A 22,042-nucleotide genomic window follows, 5' to 3' on the forward strand; every position below is an offset into this window, starting at 1 on the left:
AAGAAAAACTTTTGTTTCCAAGTTTGGCCGATGTAAGATTGCAATCATTTCTGCAGAGTACTAGGATTCATTCATCGAAAAATCGGTCATATCACGAATGTGGTGTCTTCATTGGAACTGCCAAAAAATTGTTGTCTTAAATGACGATTTAGACAAAATGTTGTACTCTTATTTTTATAATATTGTAAATGTTTGGAAATGGCAGCAATATTTAAGTGATTTATTTTGTATATTTGTGCATTAATCCTCGAAAGACAGTATGACGTACTTTTCTAGTTTGAAAGTCTTTTTGATTGTTTTCGAAATTTTATATGAATGTTTATGAAAAACATAAAAAAAAGAGTTATAAGTTGGACTGATTATGATACTTTCACTTTCAAACTGAAATATTTATGAAGTACTGTTTGACTCATGTAGAGTTCTATAGATACGTTTTCTAAGTTATTATTCAGGATAGAAGTATATATATACATATATCTATATATATAGATTTAAATGAAAAGAAAATATGTACTACGTATGTCCAAATAGACTGTAAACCTAGTCGTACTTCTATGGTGTAACTGCAATGCTCGAAGGACAAGTCGGTATGTACCAGTTTTTTAAGCTTCATTCCAATGTGCTCAATTCTTTCAGTGTTTATAAATATAACAATGACACAGTTTTTCGATATGTTCCTTGATTTATCGGTTATAGGTCCATGAAGAATTGTTTTAACTTTTATTTTTGTTGACCTAAAATCACATTTATCAGGATTTCATGAGTATCTTAGATCATAAAATTTTTTCATGTATGTTTGTTTATATTTGTGTCATTCGAAAATTTTATGGTAATTCGTGATATAAGAACAATGATGACTGATAAAGCAGTATTATTATGATATCAATTTTGAAATTGTTTGATTATTTAAATGACTTGTCATTGGTCTTATAACATTATTTTTTAGTTCATTTCTATGTCACTTCTTCATAAACATAAATGATTTCGAGAACTACTTTTACTGATGAACACTTGAACACTTCATCGTGAAAGATTGAATAAACATACAATAATCATCAAATACAGTTTCTCTTTCAAATATTTCATACAAAATAATTTTCTTTGAATCGATTAAAATTTCCTTGTCCAACTGTTCTTGAATTATTTAAAACACTGAAATAATCCTTGATTGTATTAATCATATTGTTTGGATCTTATCAATCATATATTCGATTCTTCTCTACAATTGTTTCAATATTTCCAGTTGAATGAGGAATTTTGAAAATTATTGCCGATTTTTAGACAAATTGAAAAAATCAGGACTTCGTGGGTAAATGTTCCATTTCTTGAGAAAGGCAAAAAAAATTAAAAACTTAGACCTGAAACTTCCAGAACAATGTCTATTTAAATTTATGAGCAAACTAGTAAAAATTAAAAATTTTGAAAATTATTGGAGATGTTTTGACAAATCAAAGATTCTCATAGTTTCCAAAATTCCTAATTTAACTGGAAATAATGAATAATGAACAATCATTATTCATACTTAAATGCCTTTCAAGAGGGGATCTCAAAGAAGCTGCTATATTTAGTAGTTTCCAGAATTCTATTGTGTGAAGAAGTATTAAATATTAATATATGAATGACCTTAGTTTTAAGATATTATAGTTATTAGATTATTAAGATATTTATATTTAATTTTATTCTTTGGCTAGCTTATTTACCTTAAATTGGCATCAGTGACATTCTTCCTATTTTAAATTTTCTGAGAAATTTTCAATTATTATTCTATTCATTTATGATGGTTAATCGTTATTATGGAAATGGTTGAATTTCAACAAAATTTTTATTTGAAAATATAACACAATAGTTTGACAAGTATATTCCATATTACTAAAATCTCAACAATCACAAAAATATTTTGTTTTATTTTCGGAAAATTCCATATGTTGAAAAATTCTGAATGCTGCCTGAAGACTATCTACAAAAAAGCAGTTGGTTAGTAAAATGAGATTCTGCCATTTGCGATTATCCCCATTCTTGAATATAACATATCATTATAATTGAATTTTTGACCAAATGCTCAGTTTATATAATCCAAAATCAAGGTGTAAGTTACCTTATCATGGTGCCATCTTACCTTAATTCATTGCTTTGTTTCTGGCAAAAACTTGAACATTTGGTTACTAAGGAAGGCCAATCTAACGCTATTTCTCAGAGGTGATAAGAACCAATTCATTGTGTTATAGTGGTCTACATGACCATGCGAGAACGTGAGGTCCTTATACCACAATTTTCTACTACTTTTTATAGGGAGAAATATGGAGATTCGATTGAGGTATTGTGAACTATTTTTGATAAAATCGATAATAATAAACATCAAATAATTATAAATCTAGCTGGCCAATTGAACGAATTGAGAACTGTCAGAAGTTCTTTGCAAGGAATATTCTAAATTTTATCATTTTATATAAAACAGAAAACACAAATGAATATTGTTATTAGTAAAATCAAACTGTTACTAATATTGCAATAATGGTATCGAGAGCATTTGTTAATCGATATCACAGATATTTAAGGTTTAATAGCAAAATTTTATAATCATTGAATTTAATGTTAAAATGAATATCAGTTACGAAATTTTGAAAGTCCAATTGTTCAATTAAAATTGAATTACTGTTACTGTATTTATGTCCTAGGTAATTTATTCTCGTCAGTGATTCCTGTAAATTTTATTTCATTGTAATTTTGTAGTTGAAATTCCATTAATATACTGTGAAAGGTTTTATTCTGTAATCTGTATTTATCAATAAAAATTTCTTATATAAAGTTTTTTCACACACCTTTAAAACCCTCATAAAATTGAAGAAATTATCAATTATTTGCACCTCTGGTAAACCGTTACTATATCAAAACGATAAAAAATGATCTGATATAATAATGAAGTGTTCTTCTTCATTGCATCTGAAATGCACATAGATAACGATCCCATAGCTTAATAAAATATGTAATGTCAAGGACTTGAATATCATAAGGAAAAACAATTTTTATTTTCGTTTTATTACTCTACTGTAAAATATGGTTATTTTATTAGTTTTTGCTCAATGAAAAATTGACAAAAAAAGAGAACAAGTACAAAAGAGTATCACCAATTCGTGACAATAATGCTGAAGTGTGTGACTCATAATCAAAATTGAGAGTTTATTAAATTTTCTGAATGCGTTTGCTATTTGCACTCGATAAGTAGCTTCATTGTTTATACTTATCAAAGTTGATATAATACTATTAGTTCTTATTCAGCTACAAAAAGCAATTTTTTTCTCACGAAAATAATTCATTTAGAACAAGAAAATGAGATAGTATTGAATTAATATGATTAGATTCAAAATATAAAAGTGAGAATCAAAGACATGCTAACAGCCAAAAGGCAGTACATAATACTTATATGAGAAAGCTCAATGGTCTAATAATAAGTGACTTAATAAAAACACAGTTCCAATTGAGTCTAAAAATGGCGAACCATATGGCTTTATCTTAAAATTGACTGAACTGAACTGTCACTTTGTCAAAATTAAAATTATTGAGCCTGGTAGCATATGATTGTATAAAAAACAAATTTCTTCAACTGAAGAATACTTCAGTCACTTAAAAAAATGGGCTTTACATTTTGAATAAATCCCAAAAATTCGGTAATCGGAGAATGTAAACAAAAAGCCGCCATATTTAGGCTCAGCCAATCAAGACGAGACCACGCGTGCCGCCGCTGTGGTTTATTAAGTCACTGTAATAATAAGCAGATAGCGCATAGTGACTGAGAGAAGAATCGACTTACAGAAAGGAAGGCGAGAGTGGTGAGACGCACGATGTTTTCACCTCGTGACCAGAGGTTAACCAACCGATGTTTCGATTGGTTGAACAACAACATTTTAGATCACGTAATTTGGCTTCCCTTATTGGTTTAAAGTCAAACATTTTTATCATTCCCCCTTAGTCATGTAATAATATGTGACACGAGGCTCTATCTTTCTCCCTCTAATGTTGGAGTCAATGCTATACACTGCATGACCACAGCCATGTTTATGCTTTATTTGTTGTACATGTTCCCCGAGCAGCTGATGGTACCATAGTGTGTTGATACAACTTCATTGTGATTAGCCAATTTTCTCATTTCATAAAATTGCAACACTTCTTTATTAATTATTAGTTCGATGTAGTATAGGATTGGAGGTTTATCTTGCAGGGTTTTTATTTTTAGGTAAAGATTTGCAAGAAGGTAATAGCCATGTTATCCAATATCATTATTTTTATTATTATTTACATGGTTTTCTAGCTTCCGCAGATAATTCCTATTGGTGAAAGTTTTTGTAATTGACATTTTAATGAACAAGTTGTTATTTTAAGAGAAAATTAGACAGACATAATCATAGATTTCATGATTAGGGAAAATGATATTGAAATTAAAGAGTTCATTAATTCTATTGAAAGAATTTTCTAGAATATAAAATCACTATTCACAGTAACTAACAGGATCTACATGGTACAGAAAATAAATTAAATAATTACATTCAATCGTGAATACAATGAAAGCAAGGCACAAGTTCGATGAAATCATGTTAAAATACAACCTCATTATGAAAATGATGAAGCTGATAAGAAATTTAAAAGTTATTTGTGGAATCAGTATTTTCCGAAAGCAATTTTCTAAACATTTCATGGAATCAAAAATGCAATCACAAGAAATATTTCAATTATCATAAGAAGTAATAATTACTCACATTCCAAACTATTCTGGAATAGAAAACAATTTCATTAAAAGGAAATAATTATTCATCTGGTCAATGAAACTTCAACACATCAATCTGATAACAAAATACTCAATCTCAATGAATAATTTTCAATGTCATCATAAATTAGAATTATAATATTTTCATAACATCAGCCTGAATACTTGAAATTAATAAAAACCTGAAATGACCGAATCATATTTTTTAATTGAAATGTTTCCTGCTCTCAAGTCACAACTAGACTAGATATTCAAATAAATTGATTCCATCACTGAATTAATAAATATTTTTGAGAGGAAATGAAGAAAAAATTAAGTTTGGTTAATAATTGGATTTTGCAGAGAAAAATTTTCAAAGATTGCATTCATTCAGTGGGTTCAGTGATTGAAGAAACTGTCATTGTAAATAAATATAGAAAAGTAATTTGACATAAAGCGTTACTAAAAACTAAAAACAATGTACATTTTCACAACAAATATTGAAAAAAAAAGTTTATCATAATCACAACAATGTAATTAATACTTAACAATTTAATCTTTTCTTAAATATATTCAAGTTCTCTTCAATATACAATAACTACAAATTTTCATGAATTTTATTGATACATGTGGTATCCATTGATTATTTAACAAGGACATTTGTAATTCCAATTTGATGAAAAAGAAACAAATTATTTGTTATGAATGATTTATGAAGGAATTCTTGGAAATATTAAAATGACCTTTGAATAGGACGCAAAAAATTCTTTATTGGCTCGAAATTCACAAAAAGCAAACCATGAAAAACAAAAACTACTGTCAGGTTAACACACAGAAAGAACAAACCGAACCTCTAAGAGGGTGTCTCAGAAGAAATCAAAAACATACAAAGTATAGAATCAATAATATTTCACAATGGATTCATACACACCTGAAAGAATTTTTTTTTATATAAATATTCAACATGTGTTCAATAGTGTGTTGAATCAAAATCCAATTAGATATGGTCATTTTTATATTTTTTGGAAAATGTGAATTATTAAATAATAAAAATATCAATAAATTAAAAAATAAAACAATAATACTAAATTACTATAACAAGGAAGAAATCATGTAACAAAAAAGAGTCTTGGCATATAAATAGAAATTGGAAAAATAGAAACTATATAGTATGAAGTCTGTGTTATTTAGACAACTTGCTTATGACCCTTATTAATGCTCCATTCTCGTCTTTCAACCGTTGATTTTCGGTTTTCAAGCTATCCAAATGCTGGAAAAAATATTTTCAATAAAAACTCTTGTTTAGAAATACATGCCTTAAGAATAAATAAAATTTTTGCAAATTGGATAATGACAATAATCACTACTCGAATAAAACACTTATTCCATTAAAAATGAATGATTAATTTATTGAGACATTTATTAAAATTATATATCAGGTGTGTGAATAAGTCTTTCCCGTTTTTTGTAAGAGATGGCGCCACCAATACTGTGCGAGTATTTAATGGTTACATATGTCATAATCAAAGCTTATTCATCTGTCAACAATTCCACACTAACACATTAGTTGAAATTTTTTCGCATCATAAATTTTTGAAATCGTGAAAATGTCGAAATTTGAGCCGAGTCGACGTCATTTGCGGGAAGTTTCACTTTATTGGTTCAATTTGAAGAAATCTGCTGCCGATGCGCATCGGTTGCTTCAGGAAGCTTATGGAGAAGGTTGTGTCGATGATTCAAGTGTTCGCGGATGGTTTCGACGCTTCAAAAGTGGCGATTTCGACGTGGAAGACAAGGAGCGTTCCGGGCGGCCGCAAATCTTTGAAGATCAAGAATTGGCGACTTTGCTTGATGAAGATTCGTGTCAAACGCAAGAAGAACTTGCTGAAGCATTGGGAGTTGACCGAACAACCATTTCCAAGCGTTTGAAAGCCATGGGAATGATCCAAAAGCAAGGAAATTGGGTGCCGTACGAACTGAAGCTGAGAGACGTCGAACGGCGTTTTTTCACTTGCGAACAGCTGCTTCAGCGACATAAAAGAAAGGGTTTTCTGCATCGTATCGTGACTGGCGATGAAAAGTGGATCCGTTACGATAATCCGAAGCGAAGAAAATCATGGGGACTACCCGGCCATGCATCATCATCGACGGCCAAGCCAAATATTCATGGCGCCAAGCTCATGCTCCGTATATGGTGGGACCAGCTAGGTGTGGTTTACTATGAGCTTCTGAAACCGAATGAAAGGATCACAGGCGAGGTCAGCGTTGCCAGGCCGACAAGCCGAAAATATCGTACCGCGTGTTCAAAATTATCGTACATTATCGTACATATTATCGTATCCCACTGATTTTTATCGTACACATTCGAAATAAAGGAAATTTTTGCGAGAATATGATAATTTGTGGACAAGGATGAAAAAACAAGCAATATATCGAATAAGTAATATATTTTTTATTTAAACAAAACGGTAAATGAATAATTAATTAATTATTAGGCAAGATCAGACAACCTGCATTATCCTATTCACAGACTGTCGGTTGAATCTGTGGATGAAAGTCTTCAAAGACAAATATCCCAAATGTGCTTTTTTGCAGATACGCCCTTTTCAATTGAAACGGCAGTATATTTTTGATAGTCTTTTTAATGTGCTTTCAACAATTGAACATTTGCTCCCATAACCACATATAAAATAATATGAATCTAAATAATTGAATTGATTGAAAATACAGAGATATATCTTCGTAAAAATTCTCTATAAAATAAAGATCATCAAAAAAACGATTTTGTTATATGAAATGAATATATTCAAATCTGAAATATTCAGCCAGACAAATTTGTCAATGAAATTCCAGTTACAACAATTTTTTTTCACTACACAGAATACCAAATGAGAGATAATGGTATTTCAACTGAAGTTTGAACACCATCTGTTTTTAATGAGGACCCTTCGTCCCTCCGGAGTTCGGATATTCCATGATTCTTTGTATTTATTTTCAACTGACAGCCACCAAAGGAGTTTTATGATTTTATTATGTTTAAGTAGGTTCGTTCTCCTAGATTCACGTAGAACGTAGAACCCCAATGAACAATGAATTGATTCATCGGAACATTCTTGAGTCTAGACATTACCAACTGTCTCGGTTAGATTTTTTAAAACTACTAAAATCTATCAAATTATTTCTTCCTACTAAAAACTTCCTGAAAATGCAAAAATCCACTGAAAATTTGGATATCTACTAAATCTGGTCGTACTGAGTTTCATTATATTTTGAGTATCTATGAACACTTTAGCTCAAATGATAGGTACACTGAAATTATCGTACAAAACGCTATTATCGTACATGCGGTATCGTACATAGTATTGAGCAGCAAATTATCGTACAAAACGATAATTATCGTACGAACGGCAACGCTGGGCGAGGTCTATCGACGACAATTGATGCGTTTGAGCTGCGCACTGCGAGAAAAACGGCCACAATACTCCGACAGGCACGACAAAGTTATTTTGCAACATGACAATGCTCGCCCACATGTTGCACAGCCGGTGAAAACATACTTAGAAACGCTCAAATGGGAAGTCCTACCCCACCCGCCGTATAGTCCAGACATTGCTCCGTCTGATTACCATCTCTTCAGATCGATGACGCATGGCCTGGCTGACCAGCACTTCCATTCCTACGAGGAAGCCAAAAAATGGGTGGATGACTGGATAGAGGCCAAACCGGTCGAATTTTTTCGCAACGGGATTCGTATGTTGCCAGAAAGATGGGGAAAAGTTGTAGCTAGCGATGGCCAATACTTTCAATAATTCATTTGTAACCATTTTCTCACAATAAAGGCTCAAAATTTGAAAAAAAACGGGAAAGACTTATTCACACACCTTATATATTAATTAATGTTTATACTTGCAGTAAAAAATGATTTTTGCCTGAACTATTTATAGTAGAATTATTCATTATTTATTCCATTTATATTTTGCAAATATCCTTGTTCAAAGAAATGATTCTTCAATTATAATATTCCAGAACATGCGAATCGAAAGTTTAGTATGTAAAAAACCAAATACACAATGTTAGGAAAAAATGTTATGCAAAATTTCTCAACGAAAATATTAGTTGTGAGTTAATAATTAGTACTCAAATCAAATTCATGACATTGAATATACTACAACTACAAATATATTAATTAGGAGACCATTTCGAAATGTTGCATTCCTGTTCAATAACTGGTAAATCATGGTAAAAAAATGTGTAATATATGAAAAATTGTAATGCATACGGGAGGTAAGAAGTTCTCACTCTTATTAGCAGGCTTTCCATAAAAACAAAAATATGATACAATTGTTTCATATATCATCATTAATAGCGCTATTCTCTTATTAGAAACATTTATTTCATAATCAGAAAGGAATATTAACGTTCTTTTGAATAGACAAAGAACTTTCAAATATTATTCCGAATATTAAAATCGAAATATATCCATTTCAATGATTACGAATGGAACATTTTTTATTTCACTAATGAAAAATCATATATTATATATTTTCATATTGAAACAGAGTCACAATTGAGGTTATTGATTGAAATTCGAGTCTGCAAGGACAAACAGAAGTTGGAAGGGTATCCGGAGTGAAATGCATTCGTGTATTTATTTGGTAGTATTAAACATTTTTCTTAAATTTTTCAGAAAAGATAACACTGACTAAAGTTTTCCTAGTATTGCTCTAGTAGTTCTGGATTGAAAAAAAATGAAAGATTTTAGTTTACATTTAGGTTCTCTCCGGAATAAATTTTCTGAAAACCGAAAAATTTCCCCATTTCATATTTTGCACTGAAATGAAGAATTTTTGTATGAAATAAGTGAATAAAAAATTGTTGTTTCCTTCATCTGTATCCTTGCAAATTCGGATCAACGAAAAACAATGCACGAAACGCTTGATTTTGTTATTAGAGAGATTGGCAGCGAAAACAAAAAGAATACTGGCAGTAATGCTTGTTGGTTACCTATTTTCTTGCAGATTCTGTGAGTTTATTGATGACCCGTGTTAACGACTTGTTGTCTGCCTTCAAGCGCTCATTTTCCGATTTCAATTTTTGTAATTGCTACAACAAAATTAAACAATAGACTTTTTGAATCTAGAAAAAAAATGGTGCAGGTGCGATCAGATCCATGCTTGCATTTCAATTAAAGCTTTGCTGCTAAGGCGACAATTCAAACCAGAAAAAGTGGTGAAATTAATGAACCAGGGGAAGTTTGAGATGCTGAAAATGGAACTGACTGTAGAGGACAACAATCAGAATGATTTTAAAAGAAACTATTCAGTCTTTTATAATTTTAAAACAGGGTGATTCCAACTTCAACAATGATTCAAATTTCATTAATAATTTTGAAAAAAACAAATTGAATACAATGTATTCTCTATTTTGTTCAAAAGTAAAATAATCACTTTTCTACAACAGTGAAATTTTCATGTTTCTGAACACTTTAACAATTTGATACAAAATTACTTTAGGAAAAATGTTTGCCGAGGTACCGCTTATAAGAAAAGATTTTATATAGCGATTATGCTTTACAAACAAAATAAATCTGAAATATAAAAGTGAGATGGCTATGAAAAAAAAAAAAATGTTTTAATGTCAACAAAAAGCATCTAACAACAATATCTGCAACGATGGTTAGGTTAGGTCTAGTTGTCCCAGATCTCAATTAATTCCGAATACTGTATTTGGAGTTACCTCAAGAATAAAGTTATTAGAGACAAATTGGTTCTATGAATTCAACTTATATGCATGGATGCACTTGAAACAGTTAACGTAATCAGGGCTCCCGCCAGACATTTTGGCGCCCCGGCAAAATGAAATTTCGCCGCCCTGTTTTGCCTGATTTATCTGACTCAATACAGGGTTAATTCATTATAGGCAATAGTATCTACCTATTCATCGGAGTATTGAATTATTTATTTATTTGCCGAAAAAATTGTTTTTGGCAGCTGAGGGCTCTGTAGAACAACCGTTTATTACTAAGTATTCCCCAGTTTTTCGATTTAATAAGTTATAATTGTTTGAGCCCTATCATTCGGTTTTTCTTGAATTTTCTTTGAAGAAGTCTCAGTTATTCCACTCAGGTATCTTTTCAATTTTTTGTGAAATCGTATTTTTGAACTTAAAATCACCTTGTAGAATTTATCAGAAGACTTTTTGTCGATTTCATCAAAAATCATATTATTATATATTTTCAGATTATCTGAAAATATTTTATGGTGAGAGATCATTGCCTCAAACCCCAACATCCAAATTTTCATCACAAAATTATGATTAGTTTTTCATAAACGTCTAATAGGCCATCGCGGTTAATCACCCTGTATACTGCAGACCTACCCACAACTGAACGTATCATGATACGTGCTGATGACATAGTCATACTAGCTATGTCCTGCTGTAACATAATTCGTCCCACAAAACTATCTCAATATGTTGGGAAATATGTTATATTAAGGTTGTAAGTCCAAATCACTAATAAACCTATGCAGCAAATGCCATCATTACGATACTTGGGTCTATATCTAGACGAAAAACTAAATTCGAAGCAACACTTATAAAAAAAGGAAAACAAGTTGACATAAGATTCCGAGAACTGAAGTGGCTTCTAGGAAGAAAATCTAAATTGACACTAGACAAGAAAATCTTGATAAACAAAACAGTGATCAAACCTAGTATAAACATCAAATCAAGTATAAATATTATTCAAAGAAGCTCATTACTGCACGATGATCTGAATATTCTTTATATTGAAGACGTGATGAATAACCGATATGAGAAACACTACGACAGGCTGGAATCACTCACAACAGGTCGTTTTCTGGTAGCCAAAAAATTTTTCCTCGACATGGCCGACTTGGGACCCGTAATATATATTTCTTCAATAAAAGCTATTTATGATCCAAAACGAGTTACATCAGATATTTCACCATACCCTCAGGATCGGTTATGGAACTTTGAGAGTCGTTGTTTAGTTACAGATTATGATTTGACGCCAGTTGTATAGACATTATTCTGACTACCCATCAGAAAACAAAATTGGTCCAGAAAGGTGCATTTGAAAGAAATTCATAATTTTAATTCTAGGATTCCGTCATCCAGAAGATGCATTTGCCTGAATTCAATATAACTGAATAATTTTGTGATTATTATACGCCCTACACATTTCTGAAATCAGTTGTGCAATTTCATTTAATTTGATTAACCGATATTTCGTCTATGGAGCAAAATAGGGAGTACGTTGTATTTACATTTTTTCCATTCAAAATGCTCAAATTGTCTATTTATTTATTCTAATTCGTTTTGCCTACTGAAAGTTGAAAATTCAGAAAATTGATGATTTATAGAGCGTCATAATTATTTATTCATTCAACCTACCAAAAACTGCTATTAGTGCGAAAAAAATTAAAGGAGATCTTTCATATAAACAAAAGTTCTTAGTCTATTCCTTGGAAAGTATACGCTACAAATAATTAGTTTTTTTTTGTGAAATTGCTGATTTTAAGGAATAATATTTTGTGATCATGTTCCATCAGAAACAAAACAAAACAAGAACGTAACAGCCACCCACTAAATTTTTTCGATTTCATTTACAGGGGATCAGTTCATGCATTTTATATTTTTTATTAGGAAACTAATGCTTTCAATGCATCGTTGTTTTCAACACATATTTTTAAATTGAGAATTCACCCCTTCATAAGATCACAAAAAATTAAGAAAATGTTCATAGTTAGCCTTATCATTGATCAAACATGCCTGTCCTCAACTCTTCAGCAATTTCAAGAAAAAAAATTTTTTTTCTTCTAATTTTTCAAGGGGACGCTTAAGAGCTTTTGTCACATAATAGACCTCGCTTTAATTTTACGATAAACATTTACCCCTTTTAAACTTCAGCACTTATTTGGTAACACCCTGTATATCACAATAGTAAATATCTGTCGCTTCTATAAGTACCGCTCATTAAAAACCAAAAGTCCTAACGACGGATTATTTATTGTATTATTAAGAATAAAATGAAAAATAATAATGTAGATCAATGTTAAATTATGAGAGAAATACCGACGAAAAACAAACATGTTCAACACATCCGTGGATGAAAAGTGATCAACTTTCAACTACCTGAACTCCTTTTCTTCATTGGCGCTCATAATACTACATATTGACAAAATTAATGAAGACAAATCTATTAAAATGGCATAAATCATCCCTAGAAATTAATGTTTTTTGTCCAATTTTTGTGTGTGAATATTTTGAGGTGAACCTTTGACAGTGTACAATCGATCTGCGAGCGGAATTTTTAGAAAGCCTGTTTTTTTTTAGTAATGTTATTTGAGTGGTAACTAATTATCATTTACTGATGACAATTAACCAATTTTTCAACATCAAAAATGCTATAATGCGAAATCTGCAATGGCACGATTTTCTGTACAATATAAACACACGTGTTAGTTTCATGTTAAGGAAGTGTTTTGTTAAGTATAGATAACCCAGAACATAAATGAAGAAAAAGCGTTCGCTCACAGTCATACACATATAAAATTGCTGAAAACGTACCTTTAATTCTTCTTCCATTTCACTTAATTTCCTCTCCATCGACCTCTTCTCTCGTTTTTCTAATTCAGATAAGGAGTTTTTACTCGTCTGGAAAGGAAAAATTGAACGAATTATTCCTCTCTGATAACGGTCCAGTCAATTTGTGCTCACAAAGGCTCTTCACGGGAAAATTTTCGATTCCATATGTTTTTTGGGGTGCTGAATCTGAATCTTAAGTTTGCCACCAGAATTTCGTGATGGAATATTGAAAAAAATGTGAAAAATACTCATTTATAACATTCCTTTATGAAAATTTGCATTTGATTACACTATTGAAGGTATAAATACTAGGACGGTATTATTTCCTCAATGTATTCATTACAATATAAAGAAATAAACTGAATTTCAAAAAGTGATTTTGAAAATGCTTTTTTCCTAAATGATGATGGCTCTGAAGTCTTAATCCCTCTAGATTATATTGGAAGGAGAAACTATTGAATAAAAGACATGCCATAATAATTAATAATAAATTAGAGCCTTGTATTGGAAAAGGTGAGTTTTTGCAAAGACAGATAAAATACGCCAATTTTCATTTATCGTTAGAGCCAGAACGGTTTATCGGACAAAAAACATTAATGAGAAAAATTTGTAGGAAATTTTATCTACTTTGTTTTTGCATGGAAAGCTCATTCACGAGAAATTGATATTTTTCGAGTTATATGCAAAAAATGAATTTTTTTTCACTTTTGCGTTTTTGCATATTCTTTAATGTTCCGTCACGAAATTTTTGTGACAAACTTAAGACTCAGATTCAGGACCTCAAAAAACATATAGAATCGAAGAAAATCAAAACAACCTCAAGAAGTAGGTTTTTGCAGAGACAGTAAATTACGTTTCTGAAATTTTTTTAAATATTTCGCTATTTTTCTGTTCGAGATAATCGAAGAACTATGTTTTTTATGGTTCAGATGATACTAATAACATATCATAAAAATTAATTATTGTTTTAAAGATATAGAAGAGATTTGGTTTTTTTTTTTAATCTTAAAATAAATTAAACATATTTAAAAATAAGTTGACACGTTTCAAGTATGATGTCGAAAAACTCAAATCTTTAAAGCGGATGACATTTTTGAAAAACTGGTAACGGGATGCTTTCCGACAAATCTGCGTCTAAAAAATTACGTTGGAGAATATAGGGCGTCTCATTTAAAAACACCAACTCTCCTCTATGTCTCTAAAATGGTAATTCATTTCCATGATATGTTATGATATATCATAACATTATTAATTAATTTTAAGAATTTTTCGAATATCTCAAACAAAAACCAAGATATACCGAAATATTTGAAACAGTAATTTTTCAGAAACACCCTATAACTCGAACGAATCAATATATCTATGGTCTGTTTTCTGATATCTTATAATTTCGAAAAAGAGATCGGGGATCCTTGAAGATTTTTTCTCTTATAGCCTCATGGTTCTCAAGCTTTCAGTGAGCATCGAATTTCGAATTTGGGACACCCTGTACATGTTTTCGATTCGTCACATCAAGCATAGACTTTATGACGAAAAGAATGTCGAAACGAACGAGTCGAATGACGTCATTCGTCGTACCACAAGAATATAACATAATATAATATCAATACTCACCACTAAATTCAATTTTTCCAATGTCTGCTTCGTTTCTCGGAGTTCTTCATCTGATTTCCTCAGCTTATCCTTTAGTCTATCGTTTTCTAGAATGGCTTGTTCGTACAGTTTTTTGTAATCGATTTCACCGTTCTCGTTTCTGATGTCAGCTGCGCTTCCCAAACGCGATCGACTGGACCTGTCACTCTGAAACACAGTTTTTCAGGTTCTCATTTCCATAATATATGGTAAGAAATAGCTTCTTCACAACTGATTTAATAAATCAATTGAATTCTTAAGCTGAAGTAAGAATGCTCAATTTTAACTAGATATAAGATACACACGAAGTGGCTTAGCCATAAAAAAAAACAATTTAGGAAGGCTCTGACGAGCCAGTAGCTTTCGGCGCTTGTTTATTTATCCGCCAATTGTACTTTCCGAGACCACATAACTTTATATAGGCATTTATGTGGTCTCTAGTGGCATGCATGAATGAACAAGCACAAAATTACGGATAATGAAAGAAGAAACATTTTCTATTGCCACCTCTGATCTGCGCGGTACGCATTGGATTAAAGCATTGGATGAGAGAAAATTGGCCATACTGGGCCTGTATTATTTTGACAGGCTATTTTGGATAGATTTCGCGAAACTACCTTTGTCGTACAAAATTTAATTATTTTTTATTCATATTCAAAATAGATCCGACGGGCCAAGATCCAATAACAGGTGCATACAATAATAAAAACGAACAAAAAAAAGATGCATTGATGATGATAAATAAATAGGATACTAAAAAAATATAGAGAGGGAGTTTTCCAATAAGAGGTTTCATTATTTTGAAATAAGAAAAAAAGTATATTTTAAGAGAAATCAATGGATGTTTATTTCATTGTTAAGTGAAACGATGGAAAACGATATCAGCCAAATAGCAGCCACGGCTACGGTTGCAGGACCATATAATTTTCATGAAATTTTCCATGATCAATTCACACATTTGCAGCTGAATATCCTTGATCGATTAACGAATTCCATCTTTAAAATCTTGAATAGATTGTGAAGCATTGGCATAGACCTGACCCCAAAGAAAAAAGTCTAAAGGTGATGCACAATACCTCGGAGGCCAATTGTGATATTCTCTTCGAGAAATAACATAGCTAAGAAACTTTTCTTGCAAAATTGCGACTGTTTCGTTATTTGTGTGGAATGTAACACAGTGTTGTTGAACATTTAGAAATATGAAATATCTTTCAATTTCGGCCATAAGCAGAGCTCGGTAGTCCAATCCATTCACCCTAAGAGCCGTTTTTTTCACATGCGAATAAATAAATTTATTCCTACATCGCAGCTTTTATCTATGAATAAAACCTGCGCAAGAGGAATACATTTATTGATTCGCAGGTGAAAAAACTTAGTCTCATTTTCTAATAAGAAAGGTCTAATCACAACACAAGCCTAAAAAACACACCAAACAGTGACACGTATAGGAATTTTCAACAATCATTCCCGAATTTTCAGAGTCCCCAACGCAATTATTCTGCTTATAAGGACCCTATCATAGATGATGATTTTTTATTATGATTCGGATGATTTTTATGCATTTCAAGAAGTCAATCAGCGAAGATATGACGTTGCTGGTGATCGACCGGTTTGAGTTCTTGTGATAACTGAGGCATTGAGGCATATAAAGATATGCCTCAAGGCTTCATGCAAAGTACGCTGTAATGTCGTTTGTGGAACATCTAATTCCCAAGATCGACAAGGTTGGGTTTCTTCAACACTCCAACAGCAATATTCTCAATTGTTCTCGTCACACGGTTTAGATTCTAGAGATTTAGAGAATGAAAACTGTAAGCAATATATTATTCACCGATGAGTCGTCATTTTACTTGAATAGAAAAAAAACCCATCAGTAGTAAGATATTGGTCTCAGAAGAAGTATTTCAGTGTGTATCCAATATCCACAAAAACTCAATGTTTGAACAGAAATAAATCATGGGGCCGTTTCCATAGTGACCTAAACGCTACCAAATATCTGGAGCTTTTGGAGCTTTGGGGATATCTGAAAAATTCAGTTTAGGTTCAAAATGATCATACTTTGTGCAAAAATAGCAACTATGCCGAATCTCCGCAGTTATACGAGAATATCTACTTCAACTACCTGCCGAACAATATAAAGCTTTCAAGTAATTTGGGTATGTTCAAGAGAGGATTGAAGTGGTTTTTGATAGGGACAGACGGATATGTGATCCATCGTCTGGTTGAGATATGAACTTCTTGGGGTGCTTTTTCTTTGTAATTTTCGCAATCTGTATTGATCTTTCTAGTTTTATTTTTGATGATATTGGGAATATGTCTAAAGTAACCACTACCTGTAATTTCCATGTTTTTTTTAAGCCACAGTCTCTGATTTTGTGATATTTTAGTATGTTTGTCATAGATTTTATTTTTCATATTTTAATTGTATTGCCTTTTTGACATATAGAATTATTATTATTATCCCTTTATAATTGATTTTGACTACTGTTGAACCAACGTGGATTATTTGAAGATTTAATTCAAATAGACCGACTCACGATTTGGCATTCTTATAGAATTTTTTTTTGTTTTCCATTGTATTTCTCATTTTCGTAGGATTCATTTTATTTACAAATCAGGTATGACGAAAAACAACCTACGTACTCATTTTCACGGCGACTAATATTCAAGCCGCAGGCGCAGGCTACAACTGCGACCATCCCCGCTCCGTCATTGAAAGAGAACACTCGTTCATTCTATTTTGTATCATGCAGATGTTTTAATTGTTGCAGTGTTCCACTGGGCCATAAGCATTCGCTGTAATAACTGAATGTATTCACCAAACTTGTATGATCTATTTAAAATGATAGCACAATAATAAGGAACAGCGGCCAAAATGCAATGTTACAACATGCCGACACTTACGACATATCCCTCCGAATTGAGTGAGGTCAAACTGATAGATTTCGCTCCCAACGATCCTCTCGACCTGGAGGCAGACCTATCTCTATCCCTCGCACTGTTCCCCCTGCTCAGCGAAGAATCCCTCCTGGATCTCCTTCCCGCGCTTTTGCTGTAATTACTGTAATTATTGGGCGCCAACACGTTGTAGTTGGCGGCGAAGGCGTTGGCGGGAATGGTGATGCTGGCATAACTGCCGGCCCCGTTCGAACGATAGCCGTTCTGGAAGTAGGGACTCTTGTAGTTGGAGGCGTAGCCTCCGGGATTATAGTTGTTCAGGGACGCAGTGTAAGGGTTGGCGGTGGCAGAGTATGGCGAACTGTAGGGATTGGTGTTGCCGTAATAACCCACGCTTCGCGGTCGGGTTCCGTAGCCCGAACTGCTGCTGCGCACCGCCGAGGAGGATCTCTGTCTGGCCGCCGGCACTGGTTGGTACATGTCTGATGGTTTATTTCAATGGCACACGCTTAATAATTAATACACTTCACTGAATTTCTTTCATGTCCGGCAAAAATCAAGAAGTCACTATATTATTGAAGAAATTCTTCAGTCAGTTCACTACTCCTGATTGAATTTTATTTTATTTTTATAAATATCACTTTAAGAAAAAATAAAATAATTTTAACTTTGAAAACCCAACAATTGAAAAAATTAATTTTCTCCACACCCACCGTATAACAAAGAAAATTGCATTTTCTGTAATTGCGTTCATTAAAGTATGTATTCAATAATTTTTCTTCATAATTGTTTTTGTTGGTTTATCTGAACCAATTAATATTATTCTATTAGAAGAATTTTCTGTTTTTTCCGCAGAATTTTTTTAAATTTAAGTTTACTTCTTTTAATGAGTAGTCTTTTTGACAGTTTCTTTCACCAAAGGAAATTTTACGAAAGAATTCTTCAAGCTTCGAAAGTAATCGATTCCGTAAACATTTTGTTCAAAAATGAATTAACAAACATAAACCTAAACAATCATTAAAAAATGGCTTTGGGAAAAGACTAACTTCCATTATAAACAGAACTCCCCACAATTTGAAATCGATAATTCATTAAATTAGCTGTTTAGATTGCAATAAAATTTATTGCAACGATTTTGCACGCTGCTAATATGTATATTATAACCTACAGGCATTTATTAAACGCGGTAATTTGTCATATCATATGTTGTGGCCTATAAAAGAGCTACAAATTAAAAGTAACATGTAGCTAGAGAGACGAATTTAAAAAATCTTCTGGAGGATTCAATCAAGACTTTCAACAAAGATAAATTTCGCTCATTACTGGCTGAATTAGGGATTGACAAATCACAAAACCCCCATGAGGTTGGAATATTACACAACAAGAACCTTGGGATTGAAGTAAGGATTGAGTAAATCAGAACCAGCCTTGTTCCTGAAATACAACCCCATTGAAATTGAGAATATATCTTTAAATGGAAATTGAAGTACTGTAGTTTCCTGCTGAGATCAGGTATTTTAAAGGCTGAAAATCATCTGCTGAAGAAGGTCGATTTAATTCATAGCTCGAGGAAGCGGTAAAAAGCGATTTTGATCCTACTAAATATGTAAAAACCTATGTAGGAGTTGCCAAATAAGCCAAACCAGCCTTAGAGTCTCAGCTCGACAAATTTCGCAGTAATTGACAAAAGAGGGAGTTGAAATGTTACTAAAGCAGTAACTACAATACCATTTTCAAACATCACCTCCATTGGCCTAATAAATTAAAAACAGCAGATTATTATTTACTGAATCCAGGCAAAAACTCTAACTAGGTCTCATCCTATAGGCCTATAAGTCTCTTGACAATTCTGTGCAAAATCATGTAAAATCAGATCTACCAGAGAATTATTGAAATAATATATGTGATTACCAGATCACCAGTTTGGGTCCCGCCAGCACCACTCAACCGTTTACCAATGCTGCAGAACGGTGCACCAGATAAAGGAGAAAAAATACTGCACATCTGAATTTTTGGTTATAAACCAGGTATTCGACAAGATCTTCTTCACAAAATTAAGGAAAAACTCCCACTATACTTCAGACTGCTCAAATCTTAATTGAGCGATCGGACTTTCTGAACAAAATTCAACGGCGAATATTCCAACCAAGTAATTAGAGCAGGAGTGCCTCAGGGGATTGTACTGGACCCTCTACTTTCTTAGTACTTTCTTATACACTGCAGACCTACCCAGAACTGAACGGATTAAAGGCATTACGAGTATTGCTGATGACCTAGTGATACTAGCTAGTGATGAAGATGCAGAAGCATTAAGGATCCTACGAAATCTCCTAAAATGATACAAAAATTGCTTGAAAAATGAAAAATAAAGGTTACCGAATGCAATGAAAGGAACAACATATACAAGACTCAAAAGAAATTGATCTCAAATGATGATACAGAGGTCTTATCATTGGAAGAAACCTCACCACTCTAAATGGGGTGTATTGAAGAGCTTTGCTATCTAATTAAAGAATATCGAATCATAATGATAAATCCACCATGTCTTTAGAATCCGAAATTCTAACAAAAAGTTTAAGGCAGAATGGACGGTATCGATATGTTCAGTAGAAGAGATGATTTGTTTAATTTTTTTAGTCTAACATCCATTAACAACTCACTGTTTACAGTTCTTAGTTAAAACTAAGGAAGCTAGTTCAAGTGGAGACATATTGAGTAATACGTGTGGTGATCGGGACAAACTATAATGGGTTGAATATTTGGGTTAGATAGTTTCTTTTTAAAGATAACCGTGGAAACATATGTATTAAAATTTTAATATTTGCAAATTGTATGCAGAATTCATAAATAATCTCACGACAAATGATGTCGTTGTAATTCATATGTATAATTTATTAACGAGATTTTTGGGATCACCTGCGACATGACACAAAGGTTAGGTTTGTTTGCCAACAGCGGCGGTTCACGAATTATAACCGACTAAAAATAATCGTTTCTGTGAAAATGAAGGTTCGTTACCTTGAGACACAAAAAAAAAAGAATTATTGGACAACTTAATCTACAATCATGTGATTCGTATACCATTAGCCATGATAAGCGTTGCATGCATTTACCACTCGTTTCATTTAGACAACAAAAGATGAAAAAAACTGATTTAAATGAAAAATGATTATTATTATGGTTTCTGTTCAAGACATTCGAAAAATTCTAAAATGTTTTTTTTCTTCCGGTAATTTTTATGGTTCATAAGATACTCATAAGAGACCATTGAAATTAATTACTATTTTAGAGATATAATGGAGAGTTGGTGTTTCTTAAATGGGACAGCCTATATTTTTGAACGCTATTTTTGTCGCAGATTTTTCGAAAAGCATCCAGTAATCGATTTTTCAAAAATATCCGAAGTTATTGAGTGTTTCGAGATCATTCTTTGATGGGACCCTTATAGTATAGAGTGATTCGTCGGGAAGGCCTATTAAACGTTTATGGAAAACTAATCATGATTTTGAGCTGAAAATTTGCATACTCGTATTGGTGTTTGAGACAATGATCTTTCTCCCTAAAATATTGTAAGATCTCTACAACTTATTTCAAATATATTATTGAATCATCAGATAGCTTTTTGGATGACAATTCCAGTAATATGCCATACCTTGGGTAAAAACTCAACGGTTCATTAGTCAATGGGATTCTTATGAAAAAAATGGTTGCAATGAGGACCCGAATTTTTTTCTTCTCGGCAGAAAAAGCTTTTTGTCTTTTTAATACGTAGTATTATGAGACTGTTTGAGGTTTGGACCACCAAAAATGTACAGGGTGTTCATAAGATCATGTATTTGGACAACTGAAATTCACCAAAACTCAACATTTTTAAATTAGAACCTATATTTTTTTATTATTTCAGTCGATTCTACGGAAAAAATAGTGGGGGTTACTTAAGCAAACCCTATACCTAAAAGTAATACTTCAAGAGTTTTAGAGGAAGAACTTTAAAGGGGGAAAAATCGCAATTTATTAGTGTGTGGATTTTTCTGCCGAAAAATTTTTTCATAAGAATCCATTAACTCATGAATCGTTGAGTTTTCACTCAAGGTATGGCATATTGCCGAAATTGTCGTCAAAAAAGCTATCTAATAATGCAATAATATATTTGAAATAAGGAAG

General features: G+C 32.2%; 1 protein-coding gene across 10 annotated transcripts in view; it reads right to left on the minus strand.

The window, feature by feature from the left end:
• Positions 1-4,261: 4,261 nt before the first annotated feature.
• The window catches only part of LOC123672269 (protein phosphatase 1 regulatory subunit 12B), a 51,677-nt gene continuing 33,896 nt past the window's right edge, over positions 4,262-22,042 (minus strand). For 9 of the 10 annotated variants that reach the window (XM_045606311.1, XM_045606306.1, XM_045606310.1 and 6 more), the window contains 4 exons: positions 14,963-15,148; positions 13,331-13,417; positions 9,743-9,841; positions 4,262-6,008 (listed from right to left, as the gene is read on the minus strand). In XM_045606311.1, coding sequence (XP_045462267.1) covers positions 9,743-9,841; positions 13,331-13,417; positions 14,963-15,148 — 372 coding nt within the window. In that variant the 3' untranslated portion in view covers positions 4,262-6,008. The remainder of the gene's footprint in view (positions 6,009-9,742; positions 9,842-13,330; positions 13,418-14,962; positions 15,149-22,042) is intronic. The other variant, XM_045606307.1, reaches the window with a different exon arrangement.

The sequence above is a fragment of the Harmonia axyridis genome, chromosome 2 (assembly GCF_914767665.1).
Source record: "Harmonia axyridis chromosome 2, icHarAxyr1.1, whole genome shotgun sequence".
Lineage (NCBI taxonomy): Eukaryota > Metazoa > Arthropoda > Insecta > Coleoptera > Coccinellidae > Harmonia > Harmonia axyridis.